Source organism: Homalodisca vitripennis, chromosome 3 (genome assembly GCF_021130785.1).
Source record: "Homalodisca vitripennis isolate AUS2020 chromosome 3, UT_GWSS_2.1, whole genome shotgun sequence".
NCBI lineage: Eukaryota > Metazoa > Arthropoda > Insecta > Hemiptera > Cicadellidae > Homalodisca > Homalodisca vitripennis.
Window position 1 is genome coordinate 80,707,889 of NC_060209.1, and position 25,231 is coordinate 80,733,119.

Below are 25,231 nucleotides of genomic sequence, written 5' to 3' on the forward strand. Positions count from 1 at the left end.
ATGTAGGGAACTGGGTCCCGGCCTAGTGCCCTTCAGACACCCTCGCTTCACTTGCACCAACCCCACCCACCCTCTGTCTCGTATCCCCCCTCACAACACCTCACACCTCGTAATTGCCAACCGACTTCTCCACCGCTAATTAATGGCATGTCACAAGTCGTATACTTTGATTACTTTTCTTTGTCTACATCTCCTTCCGATCGTTGGATTTCGAAACTTTCTTCGGCGGTTTATCTGGCAAAGGTCAGCAACGATAATACAAAATTGTTTTCCGACAAAGGCGTAGGTTGTCCGTTGAAATGCGGAATTTTCCATTCGCTTGATCACCGTTACAAAGACATCTTGCCTTGTAGTTTGTTTCGCGAATCCCATATACGGAAACCTTTTGAAATATATATTATCAGAAAATATTTTATAACAGAATTTCTCAACCGAAAGAATTTTGAGTATGCGGGCAGCCTAAAAAAGATTGGGATTTAGGGAATTGGGAATAATTTGATGTAAATGGAATACGGAACACTTCAGTTTCTAATGTTCGCGGTAAGTGTCTTCGGTCCTTAAAACAATAGGAAATTGGATCGAGGAATATCGCTACAATAATATTAAATTGTACTCTCCTGACTATGGCGGCTTTAGAGATCGACACAGGTTCCAGAATAACCTATGACCAAGCACTGCACCGCGAGGGTAAAGCCGTCCGTGGGAGTGGGGAAGGGTGAGGGGGGAGTTGCATGTGTAAATGCGGAAGAGCATTCAAGGTCAGATGTTTTGAACGAAACGAAACTCGGTGAAGAGCGTTTGGTAAAATTAGACTGCACCAAGGCCACTGGTTCGCTACTAGGCGAGAGAAATATATCGTTCCCGACGCCTTTCGACACTTTCGGTCCAGAAATAAAATGATTTTAGTGCTTGGCTCTTAAAGAACCTTAAAGTTTTACGACAGAGCTAAAAACGTTTAGTATCAGACGCAGAAATGAATCATCAGTCAAGTGCAGTCTTTTGGTTCTCACAGCTGTTTCTGTCTAACCACGTGATCACATGAACTAATTGAATTTAGGTTATGCCCGCAAGACTGCATTAACGGTATGTAATTTACGTCAAACAAAATTATGTTTATAATTGACAACATTATACTTTTAATTTCGGAGTAAGGGTTTGCAATATATTACAATTTAAAATATTTTAAATTTCCGATAGATAAACTATGAAATGATTCAATATGTGTCTTGACAGAGATGTTGCAAATTAATAGGTTATGTTCGCCAAGCTACATTGAGGAGATATAGTAGGCTACATTACACAAAATTACGTAACTATTTAATAGCATGATAACATAATTTCTGAATGGAGATCTGTAAGGTGTACATTTAAAGATGTTTTTTAGTATCTGATAAATAAAAATTAAACAGTTTTATTGTTCCAACACGTATTGTTCGAGGTGGCAATTAGATATCAAAAGTGAAAACAAAACTTGCATCTATTGCAGAAAGAACTTATCAAATGAATAGAACAAAATAATTATAACAGTATGCATTTATTTAAAGAGAAAACACATTCATCAACCTTGAAAAGTACTTATTTGTAGATAAACAGGTTACTTTTAGTGGAACGGAAACAATATACTAATATAATGTACACTGTGTTGGATGGGACAGCGTGGCGTCTGTCCAACAAGGCAAAGGGGGCTTTTGGCCTTCGATATGCATTAGCGTCGTTGTGGTGTTAATACTGTACATCGTTTCAAACACTGACTACCACACTATATCCCCTTGAGCATCGGTAAATAAACGATATGAGGTTCGCTCGCACTTTGCCCAAAATGAACTGATCTCTTGCATGTAGCAGTGAACCCAAAAATAGATGATCTCTTAAATCTATAGAACGTTTACTGATGATGCAACCGCGGCAAGCCAACACGCGCTACTGTATCTGATAAGAGTTTCACTTGATCCTTTAAACTGATGACAACTTTCAGTCTTCTGGTCGAGTGGTTTGTTCAGTGTTCAAATTTGATCAGTATTGGTCAAGTCGGATAGCATGGTTGATCAGTGGATATCCCTTATTTCCAACCAATTTTGATCCTAATGTTATACTGTATTTAAATAATATTTTCGTGGCTGAAGAACACACAAAATAATACCTTCTATGCATCATACCAAGAATATAGATTGTTGTTATACAACTACATAACTAACGATACTAGAACGAAGAAATATAAATACATTTCAGATAAAACAAACATTTCGTTACAAAACATAACCAAACAAAATTAAAACTAAAATAACAATTACAGGTTTTTGTAGGGAAACGCCAAGTAAATAACTATCGATGGAATTTAGGAAGATGCAATGAGAGATAGAGAGAGATAGAAAAAGAGAGAGGATAATTAGACTTTTATTTTCTCTAGTTTAAGGCCTGACAGCTGTTCTGGCTCGTGTACAGGAGTGGTAAGGCCGAGCACGTGATTGGTCCGAACACTGCCAAGGTGTAGGTCATGGGCTGACGGTGTTTGGCCGTCTTCACGGGTCTCCTATTGGCCACTCATTTTCACTTCTGTGCGTACTACAAGCGCAAATGTATCCCAAATTATCGGACTTGGCCGGGAGGAGCTATAACCGCATCGGAGGTTTTTTTAATTTCTGTTGTCAAGGGCACGTTTTGGCTGCACCGCAGCTGGCTTTACACACAGGGTCTGCTTCCATATGGTGGTTTGGTTAGGCAATAGGCCAAACGTGCATCTTTTTGAGGAGGATTATATACACCAACACTGGTCTTGCCTGGGTTCTTATGTAAACTGTGTAAAGAACCTTTGCTGAAAGCTTGCTTTATTCTTGACCACGTTGGAATTCTTTGTTTCAGGAAGAGGATCTCCGAGATCGAGGCGTGAGCAGTCGATCTGATGGGTCCAAGAGTGTGACTGCCAAGATCCAACCATCATGAGACAGGTGGGTGGCTGAGAACTTACATATTGTGTGAGGTCTACACATGTGAGGAGACCGGTTTATACAGATCACGATATCGCCTCAAATTCATGTTCTACAGAAGCGTTGAAATATTTTTCAAGCTTAATAATAAGTCTACCCCTGATTTTATAGCATCCGCATGATTTAAGCTTAAGCATAGTTGTTTAAATGAAAAAGCTTACTGCTTTTACTTGAAAAGTACATAAACAGCATGTGATATTATGGAGTATGGTTTAAATTTGGGATTGTAAGCTACAGCGTGTCTTCTCTCACGAAAGACAACGATCCTGATATTAAAGTCTCATCATCCTTGAAATCATTGTATGTGATAGTGACAAAATATCCACTTAATCCTGTTAATATAGTTATTTTAACTACTGTACTCGACTTATAACATCTCTTTGCAGTCGTGGATATAGTTGTGAAAAGTCAAGCCATGATCGCTTAAAACCCCAAAGAATAATAGTGGTAATACTCGTATTTTGTATAAGTTCGTTGCCTAACGGCCAAAACAGGCACAACGACTTCTCCTTCCAATAAATATATTTTCAGTTTGTTGGCGGAATCAAGGAACAAGATACTGTTATCAATTTTAATATGGAAGCTATGGAAAAATCGCATTAACATCAAATAAGGATCGGGAGTTATGGGTGAAGTTGGGAATCAAAGCGGACAGGGAAACGATTGACCTTGAAAATGTTAACGATTTGGCAGCAAGGAAAAATGTACACAAAAGTATGTAACGTGTTGTTTTCATGGGAAGCGGCGCGTTCGACAGTTACAGGGAAATCAGTGACGCAGGCGCACGCATGCACGGAACTGTAATTCTGTTAGGAGAATCTTGTAAATGTTAACATAGGTTATGGACGACTGTTGGGGCGCAAGCGCTACCACCCTTCAGTCCACGGTACGTTGCTAGGCACCCCAGCCTGGCGTCATCCCCTGTCTATTTCAGGCAGTGTTAGCGTAGGTCTAGGTCTGGGTCACACTCACTCTTCCTTCTCTGAGAAATCGTATATCAATTTATTTCTACTACTAATATGACCTTGACCCACGATAGAATATTCTGCAACAAATTGTTTAATATAAATTTGAACACATTTTCGGTTCTTATTAGATAGTCTCTTTGGTTCATAAAAAATGGAAAAGTATAATAAATGTTGGAAAATTACATCTAGATAAACAGTCTCTCCTTCTGGAATAGAATGTCTAATTGAAATATTGAAGGATGTCTCCTGAAGTTCAAAAATTCTAAAATGCAACTCCTTTTCTCTTTACGATACACTACTGGAAAGCAAACAATAACCAAAATGTTTAGCATTAACCAGACTTTTTAATTTTTAGTCGTAATCTCAAAATTTATTATATATATTTAAATTTTAACCAATAAAAGATTTATTAGTCCTGTTGAAATGCTTGGGTATGGCCATCTATGAGTAAAAATGTTGAACTTAGTAAACGTTTTTAAGACAAATATACACGACACGCCGTCATTAAGAATTGTTAACTCCAAAAGATATGTCAAAACTTGATTTGCATGTATGCCTCTATTAAAAAGTTAACAATTGGAATGAGATTTTTGATAAAAACTGTTTATTTAGTTGTATTAAAATGAAGCCAATATACTGTTTCATTCTTAATAACGCTTTTGTCACACAAAATAGTGTTTTTCTAATAATTTTGTTTTCTTAAAAAATATAAACCTGAATTGTACATTTTTATACTGATGCTCCTTCGTAGAAAGATGGGTTATGTGCCTTCCTCGGAGAACATATTTGATCAAATTTGATAATGACAATTTTGTTGGAAATGTAGGAGATTATCTTTATCAAACTTGAATACCAATACAGTACATAAACCATTTGATTAAATCCGATTGTCTCATACTTCTTTATCACTCTCGAACAAAGGCTGACTTGAGTTGATCAGCGTTTGATATGAATTGATCCAGTTATGGACGAGCATGATTTAATATTTTCATATGAGGAATTTCAGATTTTGAGAGTAGTTTTTAGGTTATGGTGAATTGATCTCTTGTTCCACCTGACGTGAGGTCTGTGCTACCCATGGATGTCTTTGTAAATGTGTCCAAGGAGTTTTTACAAGTCTTCTTCCTGGTGAGAGGATTCCATTTAGCAATGGAAACTAGATTTCAGTGGCCTTTCAACGATGCCAAGCACGGAATCCCCCAATTCGGTCTTTGGTAATTCGATTTTTGGTGATCCAAAAAGCATTACGTTTGAGTCAACAGAAATGAAACTTTATTTTTAAATTCTTACTCATACCCAGAATTTCATTTTCGTAGTAATAGTACATACTACACCAGGGCCGTACTCAACTTTGACGAACTCCGGAAAAGATATTCATTCGGTCCGGCCCCGTCATGTCCCGTCACCGCTTATCCCATTGACACCTTATTATTTTGATAATAAATTTTGACATAAATTCACCGCTCAGGATTTGAACGTGATCGTAATGATTTCAAAAGTGATAGTCACAGTTTCTTAGACACTTTAATGAACAATATCACAAATTTAGCCTATAATAGCGTTACAGTTATTGGCTGAGCTAGATCGTCCGTCGAAATAGACGTGTAAAATTGTCCGTAAAAACCGGTCTGAGTACGGACGGACCTGTATTACATACATAGTCACTTTTGTAAATATTTTGTATATTTAGATTTCATTTCTAGCAAGGAAATCTATGTACTTGTATGTATGTTTTTACATTTGATTAGTAAAATCATACATATATCTTTTAATTCAAAGCTCATTTATCTTATATGTAGTTAAATTTCTGAAATTAATTCACATCCTTCACTCTCTAGGGATTACGCCAGTAATTAAACCTATTTGTTAATGGAGAATATAAGTAGTGTGTATACAATTCAGCTGTCTGTAGGAAGCTTTGTGGCTCTGCCCAAGAGAAAACGTGGGTTAAGAGATCCACCTCTCCTCTCTTCACCCTCCCACCATTAGCTACTGGCTGGGCGAGGGGCGCTCGCCTTTGACAGATAAACTAGAAAAAGCTCTTATCTCCTATCAATCTCCTGTCGATACCGGTCAAGTCTAAATAAACTCCAATTGTTTGTGGGACAACTTCCTTGCCTTTGGAACCATTCAACCTCTTTCTATTGGGTTTATTACGTTTTGTCTGTAGTTTTATTCCAGTTGGTTCAATAAGACGTTCTATGACGTGAGTATTTTAAATTATAAACTGAAAAATAACGCCTCCCGTACGAAAGACAGTTCACAGTAACGCGCTGTCATATTAATCCATATTTCAAGACTAAAACAATAACATGAGTTGCCCTATTATACTGACGTAGGTACTTGAGATGTCTTTACAAACAAGTTCTCTCGCTGAAGCTCAAGCGACCTACACGCGAAACAGATAATAAAGTCAAAATATTGCTTGGGTTAAGTTTGTATTAGTTAATTGCGATTTGTGAAAAGCGCCTTCTACAAAAGGTTACCTTTGTAGAAAATACGTTTTTTAGTTATACTTTTTTACTATAAATTGAATAATGGTTTTATTTCAATAATCTTACACTCATCGAGCTTACAAATCATAGATAAATCAGCTGTTTGCAGATTTTTATTGTTTTCAAATTAGATAATAATAATTCAAGAACATTACAATCAGAATAAATTAATTAAGGCCGTTATGTTTGTTTTATCCTTACCGGTGTATTACACATTAGTTAAGTTTAAATTTGATTTGAATTGGGAAGGTCTGTAGAATTAGTATTCTAAAGAAACAATCGAATCTTTTGGAATCAAATTGTCGATTAGTACTTAATGGTCATCCTACAAACATCGCTCAACCGAGAAAACTATAATTGAGTTGGCAGGAATGGCGGCATTTCATTGAGAAGGTGAAACCCGGAAGAAAACTGAGTTAACGCAAGTTTCCCGATTGCGGTAAAATCTGCGTTGACCCTGTGCAGAGTGACCTAGTGAGCGTCAGAGGAAGGGAAGGGGGCACAGACAGACTGCGAGAGCGAGCGAGAGAGAGAGAGAAAGAGAATGTGGGTCAGTAGTAGCATGGCGCGGAGCGGCGCGGAACAGCGATCGATGGCAGCATGGATACAGATACTAGCCGTCCTGCAAACATAAGCTGACAGTGACCTTGGGACATGCTATCAGCTGGATTGCATTGTCCAATTGCTCTACCCTCACCCAATCCCCTCCCATGTGACCTTCTCAATAAATTATTAATATCGAGAGCAGGAATGGAAATGTCGTAAAATTAGATCTTAAATGTACGAAAGCTATCTAAGCAATGTGGGTCATTCTTATCTTTTTAGTTTATTAGCTTCATTGTGTAGCGATAATTCGCCAATATTTTATATACAAAACCGATGGATAGAAATAATGTTAGACATTTTGAAAAAAAAAAAAAAATGTTAAAGGTAATTTGTGCTGATTGGTAGTATGACACACATTTTTGGGTAATGTACAGTAATATTGCTGATAATTGAGAATAAAAATAATATTGACCATAAATTAAGAGTCTTCGAAGGTATCTATGATGCACATCAAATTATGAAGTTTTAAAAACTTAACAAACTCGTCCTTATCAGTATTCGGTGAAATAACTCGGTCTTATCAGTTGTAGCCTACATGCGTAATAATACAGATAGTTCTCCCTCGAAAATAGGCCGCCACCGAACGTAATGAAACTATTTTAAAGATCAAAATAGCTAGGGTTGAGATCATAACTTTTGAAATAAATTGAGGTGGTATTGTGTTGTAAATGCAGTAGTGTCGGAATTTTATTATTTTGCCGGTGTTGGCGCTTGCGCACCGTATCCCGACCCACGTACCGTACTTCTGACCCAATTCCGGGCGGACCGGGAGCGAGAGCTTAGGGTGGCGGGGGGGGGGGATCAAAAGGCAGACACCCCTCCCATAACCCCCTTTCTGACTGAGGGGGATACAAAAATTAAAGCAGGATAAATCAAGTTCAAAGTAATTATCAGATGCTATCACTTTCAGAGCAGAATCCAATTATTATCCAGCTTTATGCAATTATCTTGAAATGCCAGAAGCTTCTTTAGCGTTCTATAAACCCCTAATTGAAAGTTTTATGAAACAAAATCTTATTTGGTAATAGTGCTTTGAAAAGTTTAAAATTTAATCCATTTTCTTTGTTAGGCAAGTTCGCCACGATATAATTAATTTCAAATACTATTACTTAAATAATGTTTCAGTGGACATTCAGAGTAAGGTGGTTCTTAGTATATTGCTAAAAAAATTGTAGAATTAAATTGTACTGTTTTCAATTCTGACACTGTACCTGCCCTCTACTTGAATTCCCAGAGTTATAATTTGATTCTCTCTTCTTTTGATTGATAAATATTTTTAAACTAAACATAAAATGTCAGTGGTTACAACAGATGTTTTTTTATTTTATTTTATTATATTTCAAATTTGAAAAAACCCATGCTGAAGCTATCAACGGAAACAATATAGTACAATAAATAAGAGTTCACTTGCTACAAAAAAAAAAAAATAAATAAATAAAAAAGTATCTCAGAGGCCATAATTCAAATTATGTTTATGATATACCAAACAAACTATAGTCATCCCTTCTATTACAAAATAAAATCTCAGCCTATAAAATTATGCAAGCAGATCATGAAAAGTTGATATCTATGAGATATGGAATATTGATTACGGTACTCAGATTTGATTGACTTATATGTCCTAATCTTCAGTACGATCTTAAATTCTTTTATATAAACTTGACTGGAGTGATTGGTACGCTTCTGTAATTCAGTTTATTAGGTCAGTTTTTGAAGAGGATTGGAGACTTGGTCTTATTAGAATCCTTCCTGTTAATCTACCAGTCTTCCGTTGCCCATACTAATCTCTGGATGGCGCTCGTAAAGGTGTCTAACATTGCACCTGAGTGGCAATGTGATGAAATTTTGCTGTAATTAGAATTTCAATAGTCTTCGCAATCCTCACGAATCAAAACTGAAATCTTCGTGGTTCAGCGAAATTAACGCTGTTGATCTTACTTGGATGGCATTGGTCTGTTGGTGGTTAATAAACAACGCTTCCTAATAAACAGTATACCTAAGTAACTAGGCTACTGTATAACTCATTCTCAGCTAATTTAACTTTATCCATATGTCAAAAACTGCTAGTTAACTAATGATCATGTTGAATGTTCACAGGATGTAAGCATGGAAGAGGGCGAGGATGCCATTAACGTGCCCTGGGACCTCAAGGCTATCAAAGAGGATGAATTTGAGAAGCATGTTGTGTACATTGTGCCGGACCTGCCGGCCAAAACAGATTGTGCCAACAGAGCAGAGAGTACCCTTCCTAGGAATCTGGTGCTGAAACCATCGCAGGCCTTGAGTGATGTGAGTATTTCGAGTTGGTTCTGGATATATTTCCTGTCAACAACATCGAGGAATGATAATATTAGAGAATAAAAAAATAAGGTCGGGAAAAAATGTATAGAGAAGGATACCCATATTTCATTCCATTATAGTGTGACAAATTCAGTTCTCATTGCAGAGTTAGGTGTTGAATTTATAATAGTTAATAAATTTGATCATAAATTTGTAGTCTGTTTAAAACGTGTACTGTCCTGTACAGGTACTCGGGGTCTGGAGCACCAGTTACATTCCAAGGGGTACTCGGTTTGGCCCCCTAGTGGGGGAAGGTTTATGCCAAAAACGCTGTTCCTACAACTGCTAATAGGAAATACTTCTGGAGGGTGAGTACCCAGTAGACGTATCCATCTGTGTTCTTCGTGCTCTGTCCTGTTTTCCTTGGTTTGTTTCCCACTCTTCTATTACTATCTGTTTTGTCATTTGTATTTTGAAATTAATTTTTGCTCCAAGTCTCTTGTAAAAATTTAAGACTTTGTTTTAAGTCTTTGTAAAAGTTTCTTGTTTTTCTTTTAGTAAAACAATATTTGGCGTAAATTAGTAGTAAGAATACATTACAAATCAGTTTTAAATATTAACTAAATCATAACAGGGAACGGAAAAGACAATGAAGTTTATCTTGGTTTTACTTTTATTTTCAGTTGTGATAGTCATGACAAAATAAACTACTTTCATGACATATTCCATTTTTCTGTTATTGATGATTGATGATTTGAAAGGATAGTCTACCAACATTACAGACGGCCATTTGCCATTCTTGCCAATAGTAGGAAAAGTTTGCTATTCTGTTAACTTGTCATATTCAGTTTGCTTATTTATATTATTTACGAGAGAAAATATTGCATATAACATAATATTTAAATGTGTACGAGTAAGTTCCATTTTTTCAATGAACAATAGAATTCAAATAATAATAACACATTAAAATAACTTTTGTTTTAAATAAAATGATAGTGTTAAGTTTTTTAATTTATTTTTGAAATTTCTAAACAAGATAGATTAGTATTTTATTACTGTATTGTATTATTGTATTGATGAGTATATTGTTTTCCTTATGATTGCCTCTGTTTAACCTCTTGTTTTCACCTGATGACTGATAATTGACACAGTAGCTACATGTTTTTAATCTTGCAGTGTGTGTCTGTGGTTGTTGGTGATATTCTTGCGATAATAATCTGTTATGTTGGGCTGCCAGGTCCAAATTAAGGAGGAACGCAGACATTTTTCAAAGGTATGGAACAACTCTTCTTCTCTCTGTCTTTCCCAAGGCTCTTTTCTATGTAAAACTCTAAAAAATCATTTATTTCTAGATCAATTCAAAATTGTAGTTATTTGTTTCTTTTGGAAATAGAAAATGTGCTTATCACCTTGTTACTAAAGATAAAGAATGGATTTAAGAAATTTAAAATAGTGAGTAAAATATAATTATTTATTTAAATTCACAATAGTTTTATCATGACAATCTTTTTACACCTTAAATTAAATCTTAATTAAATTTTAAAATATATTGGGCATACAAGAAATGTATGTACAGTTCAGTTGAATGTCTATTGCCTTGTAATTAAATTATCTAGAAAGGAGCCTTCCCTGTAAATTAACACTATAGCGTAAGATTATATTTAACAATATGACATGAATAAATTGTAAATCAAAATATTCAATTGTTAAATTAACTATTTTCCTTGGTGAAGGGAAAGCAAAGCACATTGAAAAATAATATAATATGACATTAAATTTAATAATGCATAAATAATCTGTCAATACCATAGTTATTATTAAATTAATTATTTCACTCATATATGAGATTTGTTTAGTATTACATTTTTAATTTTAACAACACAAGTTTCGTATCATGATAATGTGCTTTATGTCATAAATATAAAAGATAAAGAGTGTAATTATGTTGTGATTTAAAAATAAACGACACATTTGATCAATTATGAGAGTAAAGTAAATCATATATACCCATTTTGTTTTTGTACCCAGGTTTCAGCTGGATATGAATAATTTTGGCTTTGTTAGTTTCTAAGAAATAAACCATATCAGACAATGATTCTGATGACCATAAAGTGATTGTTTTACATTTGGTACACTCATAAGAACAAGTTGAACTGACCAGATTGATTATATTGTAGTTTTTCATTTAAACAATGCAGAATCTTAAACATGTTCCCCTTATTTGATTTTGCATGATGTTTTTAATTTTAAGGAATGATGTTATAACACATCCAACTGTTTTTAGTTTCCCTGATATTGTATTGATTATTCAACAACAAAAATGCAAGAGGGTTTTTCATAAAAAAATCAAAAAACACACGAGAGAAAAGTTTCAAAGACAGTTGGATGCTTATAAATCATACCTTTAAAATGAAAATTTCACAATAGTCTGTGACCTAGAATAAAAAAATAAAATTACAATATCTAAGATTGAGGTATTTATTATTTGAGGTAACCCTCCCAAGGTTGTTCAGTAAAGTTGGCTCATAAGATAAAAAAGTAATATACCACTGTTATCTTGTTAATAATGTGCAGATGTACTGAAATATTGTACTTCATTTCAATTTCAGAATTCATCTAACTGGTTCTGGGGTGAAAGTATTGCATGAATAATATTTACTAATGGTTCTTAATTGAATAACTCCCATTATTAAAAACTGTTTATAGTAATCTCCATGTATGGATCCATAATGATTGGAGTGAAAAAAGTAACTGATATTGAATTTAAATTACTAATAAAATATAGTAACAAGTCAAAATAGTAACTTATTTCTGCACTTATTACTTGTTGAGGAAGAATGCTATACAAAATTAAAGATTTTTATTTTATAGTTTCAAACAGTGGTGTAACTAATAGGGGAAAGAGAGGAAAGAGCCCACAAAAGCCCTAAACAATTTTAAAATTATTCATATAATACAAATCTAACTTGTTTTAAATGCTCTTCAATCAGATCTCTAGTCCCCTCCCACAAACCAACTGGTTGCACCACTGCGTGGTTGAAACATTTCAAGTCAATAATAATAACTTATGTATTTGTACTTGCTTGTTGAGGAGGAATACTACAAAAAACTTAAAACCTTTACTTTTTTTAAAAATTGTGTGAAACCAGAATAACTAAAGAGTACCGTAGTTTTTAAAACCCTGCCTCATTCTACCTAACAGATTAATTATGTGTTTAGGAGAACGAACATTAATAACAAAATCAGCTAGTTCCTAAGCATTACATCAGCATAATATTTTGAATTTTTAATTCTTCTATGACTGTAAACATTTTTTTGTTTTTAAAACCTAATGTTTTGTCACATGTTAGGTTATATATAATCAGAACTAAAAAATAGTGCAGGGTAAAAATTATAAAAATTGAATGCTTATTTTAAATATTTTAAGTGGGATTTCTCCTGAACACATCTGCAATGAACCTATTTCAAGTTTAATGTAATACATATGTATACTGGTGGCGAGCTACAATAAATTGTTGTCATGCAGGTATATAAGGACAACCAATTGTTCTACTATATAGACGGATTCGACACAGGCAAAGCCAACTGGATGCGATACGTTAACCCAGCGTACTCGTCCGAGTCGCAGAATCTTATAGCCTGCCAACACCAGGTGAGCCTAATCGATGTTCTACCATACTATTTTTGTTTCCAAGCAGAGATTTTGACCACATTGCTATTTAGATAATGATTTGTTTTACATATGATTGATGTTGCAAACTCACAAAAACAACACAGTTAAATGTAATATTTTACATAATCTAATAAAAAAAATATTCTAGGGATTGTAACAACAAAAACTTAACATTTAGTACTCTGTGTGTATGCAGTAGATGATAATTGGATGAGCACAACAAAGCATATTGCATGCTTTCGTTGTATGTTAAATAAAGAATTTGCAGGTGTCAAGCTTTGTGTTTATTGCTCTTGGACGATTAGAACAAGTGTATTTGTGCACATGGTATGCAGACAGTGTTGATGTTGGCGCGTCTGTTCATTCTTTTCTATTGTCAAAATCATTCTCAAGTACAAAACTTGGGTCTCTTCCACTTTCCTTTTTTTCACTGGTCACATATTTGTGTTTTTAGTTAATATTCTTATGACTTCAGGATTGTATTAACTTAGTTATGTTCCTGATTTATGTATTAATTATGCATAATTATTTTTCTTGTTTCAATCTACTTCAATAACATCATCTAAAAGACAATTCCAACCCAGACCTCTTGTTTCCGGTAGTAGCTAGGATCATCCAACAGAATTCTCTAGTGATGCACTATATCCTGTCAATCGTAGATCCTAGGTCTGATTATCAGATTGTGCAGTGAACAGTATTCCAGTAAGACCTCTTTGTTCTAACTATGACTGCATCTCTCCTAAGATAGTATACTCTATTCCAAACTTTATGTTTAAATAACAGCTTTGACACATTAATACCCATAATTGTAACTACTCATGGCATAGTTCATTAACAGATCTCATAGCACTTCTAATAAGTACCTTAGATAAAAAACAACTTGTATAAAACTCTTAATTTTACATCATTAGTCTGGGAAACCCCCACCCTCTGTTTCTTTTTGAGTCATCAAGTTCATGGACCATTGAAATACATTTGAGGGTCTTAGAACTCAGATCAGCATTTTACCTCTGGATATTGATCCTTTGGAGCAATGATCACTTGTGCACACGGGTAAATACGTTGGGTAAATCTATTTTTGTAGTTGTAAAATAGTAAAATTCTAGAACTGTATTAGATCTTTAGCAACAAGGTGTAAAATATAGTCATCCAGGCTTTGCTTATCTTTTGGCAACATGACCACTTATCTAATCTTTGCAAGTTTGATGTTACAGTACTGGCATCTTTATGCTACACATACCAAATGCAGCTGTCAACATCATTTAATTATTCTATAACTCATTGTGAAAGATAACTTTATTTTGGAACCTCTATATTTTATTTCAAAAACATTTTCTTATAACAATAATAATGAGAGCCTATGTATTAAATACTATGATTATTATTTTGGAATACACTTCCATATAATTAAATGAAATAACTGTACCATCACATTTCTTATAACCCTACATGCTTTGTTTTGTATTTTTTTAAATCAGTTTATCATTAATTTTGTGCTTCATTAATGACAAAGGCTTTATTGTGAGGCGAAGTTAGGACTATAGTCCTCTCTGTTTGACTTCAGATTAATATTTTAGGGTTGATTTTTAACACATTGTCAACCAATTATCTTTACACTCTTTGAAATATTGTCTAGAAATTAAATAATTAACTTATTAATAAACACTTCATCTTTCTGTATGAGAGATTTGTGACATTTCTGAAAACAAAATGACAAGACATGAGAGAATGAAAGAATATATAATATTGTTGCAATGACTTTGCAGTGTCAAAAGTACAGTAAGCAGGGGTTGTTCCACAAATCAATGTGGAATGAAATTTTGAAAGACAAATTCTTTTTTCTAATACTGAAGTTTTGATAAACATTTTCAATGGTGGCATATTTATTTTCAATCTCAAATCGTATTCAAGTGAAGGGTACTAGTTCAGAGATTTCTGTAGAATAGTTACACAATGAGATGTAACTCAACCATATCATTTACTTTTTTTAGCATATGAATGTAACTAATTTTGAACATGACTGTTTACAGATGAACATTTATTTCTATACCATAAGGCCGATCATGCCGAATGAAGAACTTCTTGTTTGGTATTGCCGGGAGTTTGCGGAAAGGTTAAACTACCCCCTCACTGGAGAGCTTATGCTGCAGAGGATAAGTAAGTACTGTTTAACAAATACAATTCCCCTCATTTGCATAATTTAAAAACAACATTTTAGGAAATGGAACCATCCATACGTCTTTAATATTGCTTGAATAAACACTACAAGAGTGATAAGTGTCTTGTTTCTGTAAAAGCAAAATGGTATTTCAAAATTTGATAGTGTATATAAAGCACCCAAAATAATGAAAAAGGAAAAAATTGTGTTTATAAAATATTGTAAAAAGTGTTTTGAACTACTATTACAATTTATGAATGTTTTGAGTAACTAAGTTGATATTCTTACAATTATTTCAGAACTGGACAATTATTAGAATGAACAGCAATAATTTCACCTTCCGTTTTTACTAAAGCCTAGGTCTTACATGCCATCAGTTTTCACTTCATCTTCCTAATTATTCTATGGCTTTATACTAGATTGAGAACCTGCTTTAGTTTATATTTTACTACAGATGCTGAGGTTTTCCTGTAATTGTTTCAGGAGCACAAGTCCAGGCTGCAGCTCCTCCAGCACCACTGCCATTGAAGGAACCTGAAATATCCCCAGTCAGTTCAACAACAACACCTCACAGAGCCATAGTGGCCTCTGAGACCAGCCTTCACAAGCCCTCCGTCCTGCAGGTGATCAACGGCAGGAACAACGTGGTCGTCCAGAACGACTCCAGGTTTGTCAACGGGAACAATGAAAAGAAACTCTGTGAAGCAATGATCAGTGAACCACAAAAACAGATTAGGCCAAAAATTGATGATCTCAAAATCCAAATAAACTATGACCGCAATATCGTGATCAACAATACCAACTATCATAGAATGCCAATAAATGATACATCTTCAAGAAGGAACCATGAGAGGCAAGGAGAAGTTAAAGAGGAACAAAAAAAGGAGCAGCCAAAATCAAATGGTTTCCCCATTCCGAATGAAGCAGTAACAGCTAAAAGTTACCCTTTGAAGGACGAAATACCTCATAATAAAACTCTTGCCCAGTACATTACTGAAGAGATAAAGATGGAAGTGGAAGAATCCACTGTACCACTTGCAGTGAATGAGCGTCAGAACGGCTTTGAACAGCAAAAATCCGATCCCGACAAGGATCACAGGTTTCGTGAAGAGTCACCAGTGAAGGAGACCAAGGAGTCACAGAGTTATGGAGCAGATGGATCAGTGAGGTCGGACGAAGGCTACCACAGCCACGGCTACCATGATGAGGCCCTCACACCCCCTGAGGACTCTAGTGATTCGGATGACAGCGACAACAACTATGTGCTGGATTTCAGGTTAGTATCTTCTTACAACTGTCTGTTGTACTATTTTCTGAAATAATCATTAATATTATATTTCAATGTATGCTACAATTAATGCACAACAAATATACAGTACAACAATTTATTGTGAAGTTGAAATTTATATTTTAAATTTATTTACTAGGATAGTAGCTCTCCTATATGCACTAAAATTATTCCAATTTACTGATCCAATTTGTTCAAACTGACATTATTCTTTGTATAGTTAATGTACAATATATATATATATATATATATATATATATATATATATATATATATATATATACATTAAATTGTATAAATGGCAATAGCCTTATTTAATTTCAATAAACATTGAATCACAAAAAGTACTTGCTCCGCCGGGAGTCGAACCCGGATCTCTCACTTGCCGGGTGAATGTGCTAACATTTGGTCTTCCGATCATATGTTAGTTAGTTTGCTTATTTAAACGCATATGTGACAGATACGGCCAAATACAAAATAATTGAATCGGAAAAAGTAAGCGCTCTGTGGTGTAATGGTAGCACATTCACCCGGCAAGTGAGAGATCCGGGTTCGACTCCCGGCGGAGCAAGTACTTTTTGTGATTCAATGTTTATTGAAATTATATATATATATATATATATATACATGTATATATGTACATGTGTATGTATGTATATATATATATATATATATACTTAACATATATATATACTTAATATTACTTTACATTAACTAAACTTAAAATGATGTGTATATTTTTCAGTAAAAAACCAGCTGAGGAAATCTTGGAGCAGGTCCCAGAGGAACCATCTATGACTTTACCGGAGCAAACAGCAGCTCCCGGAACAACAGTCAGTCAAAGTCCCGATCGGAATGAATACAGAAAAGTGAAGATAAAAATGACAAAGGCTAATCTTTACAGTCACCACTACAAGACTGACTCTCCACCTGACTCGGTTATGCAGACCAGCCCTACACCTCCCCAGTCTCATTCTCCGTCTGAGTCTCTCATCATCGTGGAGTCCCCAATACCATCGGAACATAGTCCACCAGCACCGAAAAAGCCCCACTACGAGGCCACCACCGTACTCGCTCAGAGCCCCCACAGAGAAACCCCTCAGTCGACTTCCATCTTGGAGAACATCCTTCTACGCAATAGAACTGACAAGGAATCTGTGATGAGGCGGAACTCTGCAACACCACCACCTACTTCACCCACAGAAATGGCTTACTCCTATAAAAAATCGCAGAGGTACGGGAACCTTCCCGTCAGTCCTGATTCAACAGCTAGTCATCCCCAGAATAATCTAAATGTTCCGTCTCTACCCACCAACCACCTGAGGCGATCTCCTTACACGCCCCCTCCGCTGTACACACCGGAACTGCCCTACTCCTCTCTGCATCAGACTCAAACATACTACCAACCTTACAACACCAACAACTTGATCCACCCTCAAATATCTTCGCAGCCAACTAGTGGCTACTCCCCTCCGACCTCTTCGAACCTTCATTTCTCTAATAATTCTATGAATATCTCTGGTAATCTTCACCACCTCCTGACTCCCCTGGCTCCGCTTCAACATCGGCAGCAGCTGTCACCCCCTGGCTATCTCTCCCCGGATGAAGGGTCTCTGGGGAGTCCTCTCAGTCCAAACAGCCAAGCATCTCGAGGCTACAGGTCTCTGCCCTACCCACTCAAGAAGAAGGACGGCAAAATGCACTACGAATGTAACGTTTGCCTGAAGACATTTGGACAGCTCTCCAATCTCAAGGTTCACCTGAGGACCCACTCTGGAGAAAGACCATTCCAGTGCAATGTTTGCACAAAGAGCTTCACTCAGCTAGCTCACCTTCAGAAACATCACTTAGTTCATACAGGTAAGTGTTTAGATATCACTTTGTAAAAACCAGAATCAGTTATGCATTTAAGAAATTTTATTTAATTTCATTTATTTTTATTTAATATTTTAAACAAGTTTTTTCTAATTGTCATTTATATCTATTAGTTAAAGCTAACTCTAATTGTAGTGTATTCAAATACTTTCAGATCAGCCACAAGCACATATTATTCACTAACAATAACTGTATGATTGGCATAGAGAGTTGCTGCCACATTTACAATGAAAGTTATATGTCTATTATTATAGTATCTTTACTAATTTGTATCAAATAAAAATACTTTGACGAATTGTATTTGACATCATAAATAACGTCTGACCAGATATGCTTAGTATTTTGAAATGTTTTTTTTTCTAGCTTAAATTCTTAAACGTTTTAGTAGTTTAATAAATTTGTAATGAAACTATGAGAATGATGTAAATGGATACACTCTAATTATTGTTCGCCGCAATTATATTAAATATTTTTTCAATGTTCATACAAATTATTAAAATCATTATTTTATTGGACTTTTGATAATTTCCTGTAAATTTATAGTTTTCTTTTGATAAACAGGGGAGAAGCCACACCAGTGTGATATCTGCAAGAAGAGGTTCAGCTCAACTTCCAACTTGAAAACTCACCTTAGGCTACACTCCGGCCAGAAGCCATACGCTTGTGATCTGTGTCCAGCCAAGTTCACACAATTTGTCCATCTCAAGCTACACAAGAGGCTCCACACAAATGAGCGCCCCTACACATGCCAGGGATGCAGCAAGAAGTACATCAGTGCTTCGGGCCTCAGGTGCGAAACGTTAAAACTGTAATAATCAATATAAAGTAGAATATGCACAGAGTGGAATCATTCATGAAGAGCATCACTATGTGGTAGTTGGGAAACTAATGCATCCTTATTTGATGCAGACCAGAATTGCTGACTGGCAGGAGGGTTGACTGTGCAAATTTTTTACATACTTTTTTTAGCAAACTACTGTTCTTATTTAAATAATTTAGTATTACTGACATTTACTGCTGAAAGATCGTTCTCAACATTGAAATGTGCCAAGAACTTTTCAAGGAATAAAATGGGGAATGAGCAGTTGACCGCACTTGCTTTATTTTATGTTCACTACGGAAAAATATCAGTCATCTTGACACCCCAAAAATGTTTTCCTGGCTACGTTCTTGCAGACCCATTATTGATGGTCCAGTCAAGGAGTGGAATAATTTTGGAAGAATGTTAAATCTTACTAAAACTTTCCATAACAAGCTTTTTCATTAGTTGAAACTATACTTCAACATACTGTATACACTCAAAATTCTTCATTCTGTAGGAGAACAAAAATCAGTACATCAATTACTTTTACGGCAAACTTTGTGTTTCATGGAAAAATTTTTATTGAACATAAATATTTCAAACCAGGGATTAAAGTGTATGAATTAAAACTCAGTATGTTCAGACACATATGTTGTGTGGACTGAATTTGTGTACTCAGCTTTGGCGGACCTCAGAAAAGAAATTCGGTCGGGCTTTATCATGTTTGTTGACATTGCTTCAAATAGACATTAATCAAGGCCCGGCTTGGGCCCTGGTAAAATTGTTTGTAAAAACCACTCTGAGTACGGGCCTGATGACAGATCTATAAGCTCATCTAGTACCTAGGTCTGATTAGCTCAAGGGTAGTCTGATTACCCTTCATCTCCTATCTTTTCTTTTCCAGAACCCCTAGACAGTCCTCCCCTCCTCTCTCCACATTTTCGTTCACCCCCTTTTACCCAACTATCCCCTCACTTCCTCTATGTCTTATTTCTTCTCTTATCCTTCTGGTTTTGCATTCTGTAGACTAAATATTGTATTCGTGTTCAGAACACACTGGAAGACAACCAGTTGCCGACCAAACAACATGGAGGAAGAGATGGCCATTGCAGCAGCTGCTGGCTCACCTCCTGGCTACTACGACTTATTAGGATCTGATCTCTCTATGGGTGAGTAAACATGACTGATAAAACAGAATAGTAGAGAGATAAGTACAGAGAGTAAGGGTAGATAAGTCTAATAGAGATAGCCGAGGGTTGATTCTTGAAAATATATTGTCATTTTCGACTTTTATTTGCTGTTTTGAGAATTGCCTATTCTGCTGCCCAGTGGAGGCGATGAAGGGAATATAACTCCTCCCCCAAAAAGCCCTTAAAATCTTAAAAATAAACTTATAACAGTAATCCAACTGTTGTTCAAAAGCACAAAGTAGTGCTTTAGAATAGGCCTATTTAATTTATTTAGATTTATTACATACCCCACAGTGTGTTCTTCATCAGTTTCACCCCTTCCCTCCGAAAGCCAAGACCTAGTTATGCTACTGCTGCTGCCTCATTGTTCCTCCCAATTTCTACTTTCTCACCTTTTCTTTTCCAGCATCCCCAGCCAGTCATTTCTTGTTCTCCTTCATCCTGCTGTAACAAACTATCTCTAGGCCTTCTTCTTTGCCACCTTCCTTCCATCCTAGTATATTATATGTTCTCTGAAAACAAGTTTCCTTATTGTTTTAATCATATACCCAATACCTTCTCAATCCTTTCTGACAGTGGTTCTTTATCAACTCTTCTTCTAGTGATATAATCACACATTTTGTCCCTTTTGCACAATCTAACACTGATCCTCATCTTAACACTGCTCTTTGTCTTATTGTCCAAGCCGCTACTTATTTTTCACATTTCAATGATAACAACGAGTAGAAAATAATAACATTTGTCTGTTGTTGCTAGGTGTGCTAGATAAGGAGAGCAGGGAAGCCGACTCGAGGGATTCGTTTGAAATGCATCACAATTCCCACCAGATGGAGCCATCAGTAAACGTTAATGTTCCGGTCTCCGAACCACAGCGGCCCTCCGTCATCGAAAGTTCTCAACCTCACATCATCGAGTGCACCTGAACTTTTCCACACCCCCTCTCCCTTCCCCGCCTAGCTTTAAATTCTGTGTTTAATGTTTTAATTAAACCTAAAATATTATGCTAGATTTATGTTTATTTTGTGTGGAAAGACTTTTGTAAACTTCAAATGTAATTTTGATGGTTTCGTTTGGTGTAACCTGTGACTGCTTTACACGAAGAGATAGAAGACTAATGTAGACCTGTAACGGTTTGCGTAAACCTTTATGTTGGCAATTTAAGTGAATTCTGTGATATATCGATATACACACTGTATTAATAGACACTTGTGTATATTTCATATTTATTATATGCTCAATGCGACTCATGCTTTTGTTACGTTGTACATAGAATTTTATTGTATTTATTTTACTGTATTTTATGTACCTGTGTTGAATTATGTTGTTGAGATTGTATTTTTGGGGCGCTTGTACATTTTTTTGTAAAGAGGACAGTATTTTGTGAAAAGGATAAGATTTAGTCTGAGATTATATAGATATTTTAAAATGTAGGTTGTAAAAAGGAGAAACCTTTGCATGAATATATTTATTGTAGATAAGAAAGAAATGCAGTTTCATGCATATGGGTGAAAAGATGAAGAGATTTTTAATAAAGTATTTAAAATACGTCTAAGGAAATGAGATTTCTCAATACTTAAATGGATGTACTTTTGATTTATCTTCGTCACATCTTGTTATTTTCTTATTTATATTTTAATAGCGCTGTGCAATTGATCATTTACTATATTTTGATTTTATTCAGTTGTAAAATTTTACCATTTTTATGCAAAGTTTTAAAAAGTAATTTCGATTTTATCTTTTAAATATTCTTTCATTTAATATTGAATAGAATTATAAATTAGTAAAATTACTGAAAGAGTTTTCCTTAGCCACTTTATGATATTCTTTTTTCTAATGGCTATTATAATTTTTTCAAGTATAGATCATTTATATGGATAAAGGTCAAGGTTGAAATTTAAGGAACAGTACAGATAGGGGTCAGAGCTAGTGGAGGGAGAGGAGGAGGAGGAGGTGGTTCTGACATGAAACTGCATTTCTGTGTACAGTTAAGCATTTCACAAGCAATGCCCTGCCCAGGTAGTATCGAGTGTGCCTGACTCACACTAGCAATAACTGGCTTTCTCCATCACCATTGTTCGCTCGCTAGCTCGCTCTGTCGCTCAGTGTCAATTCATATTCAAAATTATCATTCTACATGGCATTTTGTAACTGCACATTTACTTTCTATGCAAACGTTGTTTAAGAAGATTTTTATGTCACCACGATTTGATAAAATGTACACAGTAGATTTTTGGAACCTTACCGTTCGTGTTTGTTTGTAAGCGAACTCGTTTGGATGTATTGAAATCATATGTACATAAGCCTATCAATGCTACACCATATTCCAGAGTTGTAATCACAATTAAGTAATTAATCTTTGAAATATTCCACGTCTCGGTTATTTCTCACAGCGTCATGGAAGTACTTGTAATTTCATGTCGAAGCGTGTATAATGTTTGAACCCCCACCGAAATGTGATCTTTGTTTTGGGATCACTACCACTTTTGTATTTATCATACAGTGATCGATATATCTAACTTAATAATAATTTCCATAATTTATAATTTATGTATTTATTATTTGCAACTACTTGTATGTACTGTGTACATAGACATTTTCTTCTATATGGTAATAGTTTCATACAAAATTATGCACTCCTTTAATTTATTCTATCAAAACTAATAAAATTTAACTTTCTATACCCACGTCGTCCGATGTATTCATACCGTATCAGTCATTATATTAATTTTGATCTCACATTAGTAAAATAAAAAACTAAAGGTAATCCGTTAAACGAAATCATCCCGTATTGCTTGAATGTCCGCTTTGAATTTTGACTGACTTTTATCCAAGTGTTCATTGCATGGCTTTACGAAACGTAAGGCTCTATAAGTATTTAAAATTAAAGAAAATAATAAATCAACTGTGCCTTGTTTTTGATGTTTCAAAATGAGTTTTGTAAATTTATATAAAGTTCACATTATGCAATTGGCGTACAATGGTTTTCAGCAATTTTTGGGATGATTACGTAAAGGTGTGCAAACATTCTGCCAGATTTTTTAGATTAGTTTAGACATTTTGTAAAATGCAGTACTATAGAAATATAACCCCAGTAAAACAAAAATACTTTTAAGGATAAATAATAATTATTTGTCAGTATTCACCATGTATTGAGGACAGGAGCTGGTTTTACGTCACTCGTGTTAAAATTTTTTACCTGTCTAAATCTAAATAATTTTACCAACTGAACTTGTTTAAAAGTATGAAGGTAATGCAAGTAATAAAGGTCTCCAAAGAAAATAATAAAATAATGTACATCAAAAACATAAAATAAAATAACAAGTAGGCAATAATTGCCAAAATTATATGTTTTTCTACAGCTGTAACTATTTACAACTTTGTGTAATTTAATATTATTCTTACTCTCTGATTCTGTTAATTGTGTACCAGTTTATTTTAAGTAACAGCAGTTGAGCATTTACTTTTCTGTACAAAAATGGTTTGTTGGTTCATTTAAATATTATAGAATTCAATGTTTTATAGTGTCTGGCAAAATATGATCTTTCAATGAAGATTCTTCTTAATTTTAACTCTTCAAGCTTTATTATCTTTTACTTTTATTTTCCCAACTCGAAAATAAAATTGTATTAAAGTAAATTTAATACTGTATTACAAATAAAAAGTATATTAAGAATGCATTGACTCTTTGAGTGTCTTAATGTATTTTCATTAATTACCTTTTTTACTTGCAATGTCTTCAGTATAACTTGGTACTTGCACTTTCTACAATAATAAATAACTACATATAGCCGTTTTTATTCTTAAAGAGAAAAATAAATTTATAAAGTAAATAGGTTCGTTTTTATGTAGTTCGACATATTTTCTTACGAAAACTTTCCAGCTCCAAGACTGACTTATTTGGCTCCAATAATTAATATATTATAGAACATTTTTTAGAAAGTTAACTAGTTTTTCTCGTATTAAAATTAGAGTTAAATATCACATTTTGAGTGAAATAGCATATGTAGTTAGAACTATTCAATTGTGAAATATTTTTACTCCAAACATTTTATCACCAGGATTTTACAAGGTGACTCAACTGTTCTTAAGAATTTTGTATTGTTTATAAAACGTCTTTTGATTCAAATAATATTTTTTAATCTACGTAGGGAAAGGACACATTTTTGTATCACGTCCTTGATATCAAATTATGTCTGGTCGGATCTTTTTTTGTGTATTTATTATGTGTTGTGTACAATGCATGTAGGTGGCGCTATACATATAGTCTGTTAATTATCAGTGTTTTAAAGGGATTTCTTTTTTATGACCTGTTTCCATGACTGACAGCCATAATTATAATTATATTTCATAATTATGTTTGGAAACAATAAAGAGTACATCCATTTAAATTATGTTGGTTTTTATCAACCCTCTACTCATTAACATTTAATACCAATACTTTTGGAATATTATCAAAGATTATTCTCTTTAATCATTATTATAATACTAAATACATTATTCTTAGGATATCCTATTAGATTGTATCCAGTAAAAGTAATTAATTTGATTATTACTACTGAATAATGATGTGCCTAGAAATAATAATATGTCCTGTTGAATGCCATGTTTATGTAACATATACAAAGTGGCCAAAAAGTACTGGTAAAAAGTAATCGTTAAATATTTTTGAAACGATTTAAGATAGAGATACAAAACTAGGTATACAGGCAGTTAGGCAATTAAGAGGCAAAAAAAATCATTAAAAAATCTGTATTTACAACATTAATAAATATCACTTCAACTGTGCATTCTAACTGGGTCTTTAGATGTTTATCCCTTATGATTACAAAAGCAGGTTACGAATTCGATTTCATGGATACTTGAACTCTTGTTCAGGAAATGTATTGCAAGATCAATGTAGAGCAAAAGGAAT

General features: G+C 34.5%; 1 protein-coding gene across 1 annotated transcript; it reads left to right on the plus strand.

The window, feature by feature from the left end:
• Positions 1 to 786: 786 nt before the first annotated feature.
• LOC124357110 lies at positions 787 to 24,707 on the plus strand. Its single transcript, XM_046808563.1, is given in 13 exon segments — positions 787 to 1,083; positions 2,860 to 2,945; positions 9,151 to 9,342; positions 9,581 to 9,646; positions 9,648 to 9,701; positions 10,571 to 10,606; positions 12,860 to 12,985; positions 15,037 to 15,163; positions 15,648 to 16,440; positions 17,198 to 18,312; positions 18,889 to 19,117; positions 20,180 to 20,298; positions 21,076 to 24,707. Coding segments are annotated over 12 exon segments (3,033 nt in total). The 5' UTR covers positions 787 to 1,083; positions 2,860 to 2,936; the 3' UTR covers positions 21,243 to 24,707.
• The last annotated feature ends 524 nt before the right edge of the window (positions 24,708 to 25,231 follow it).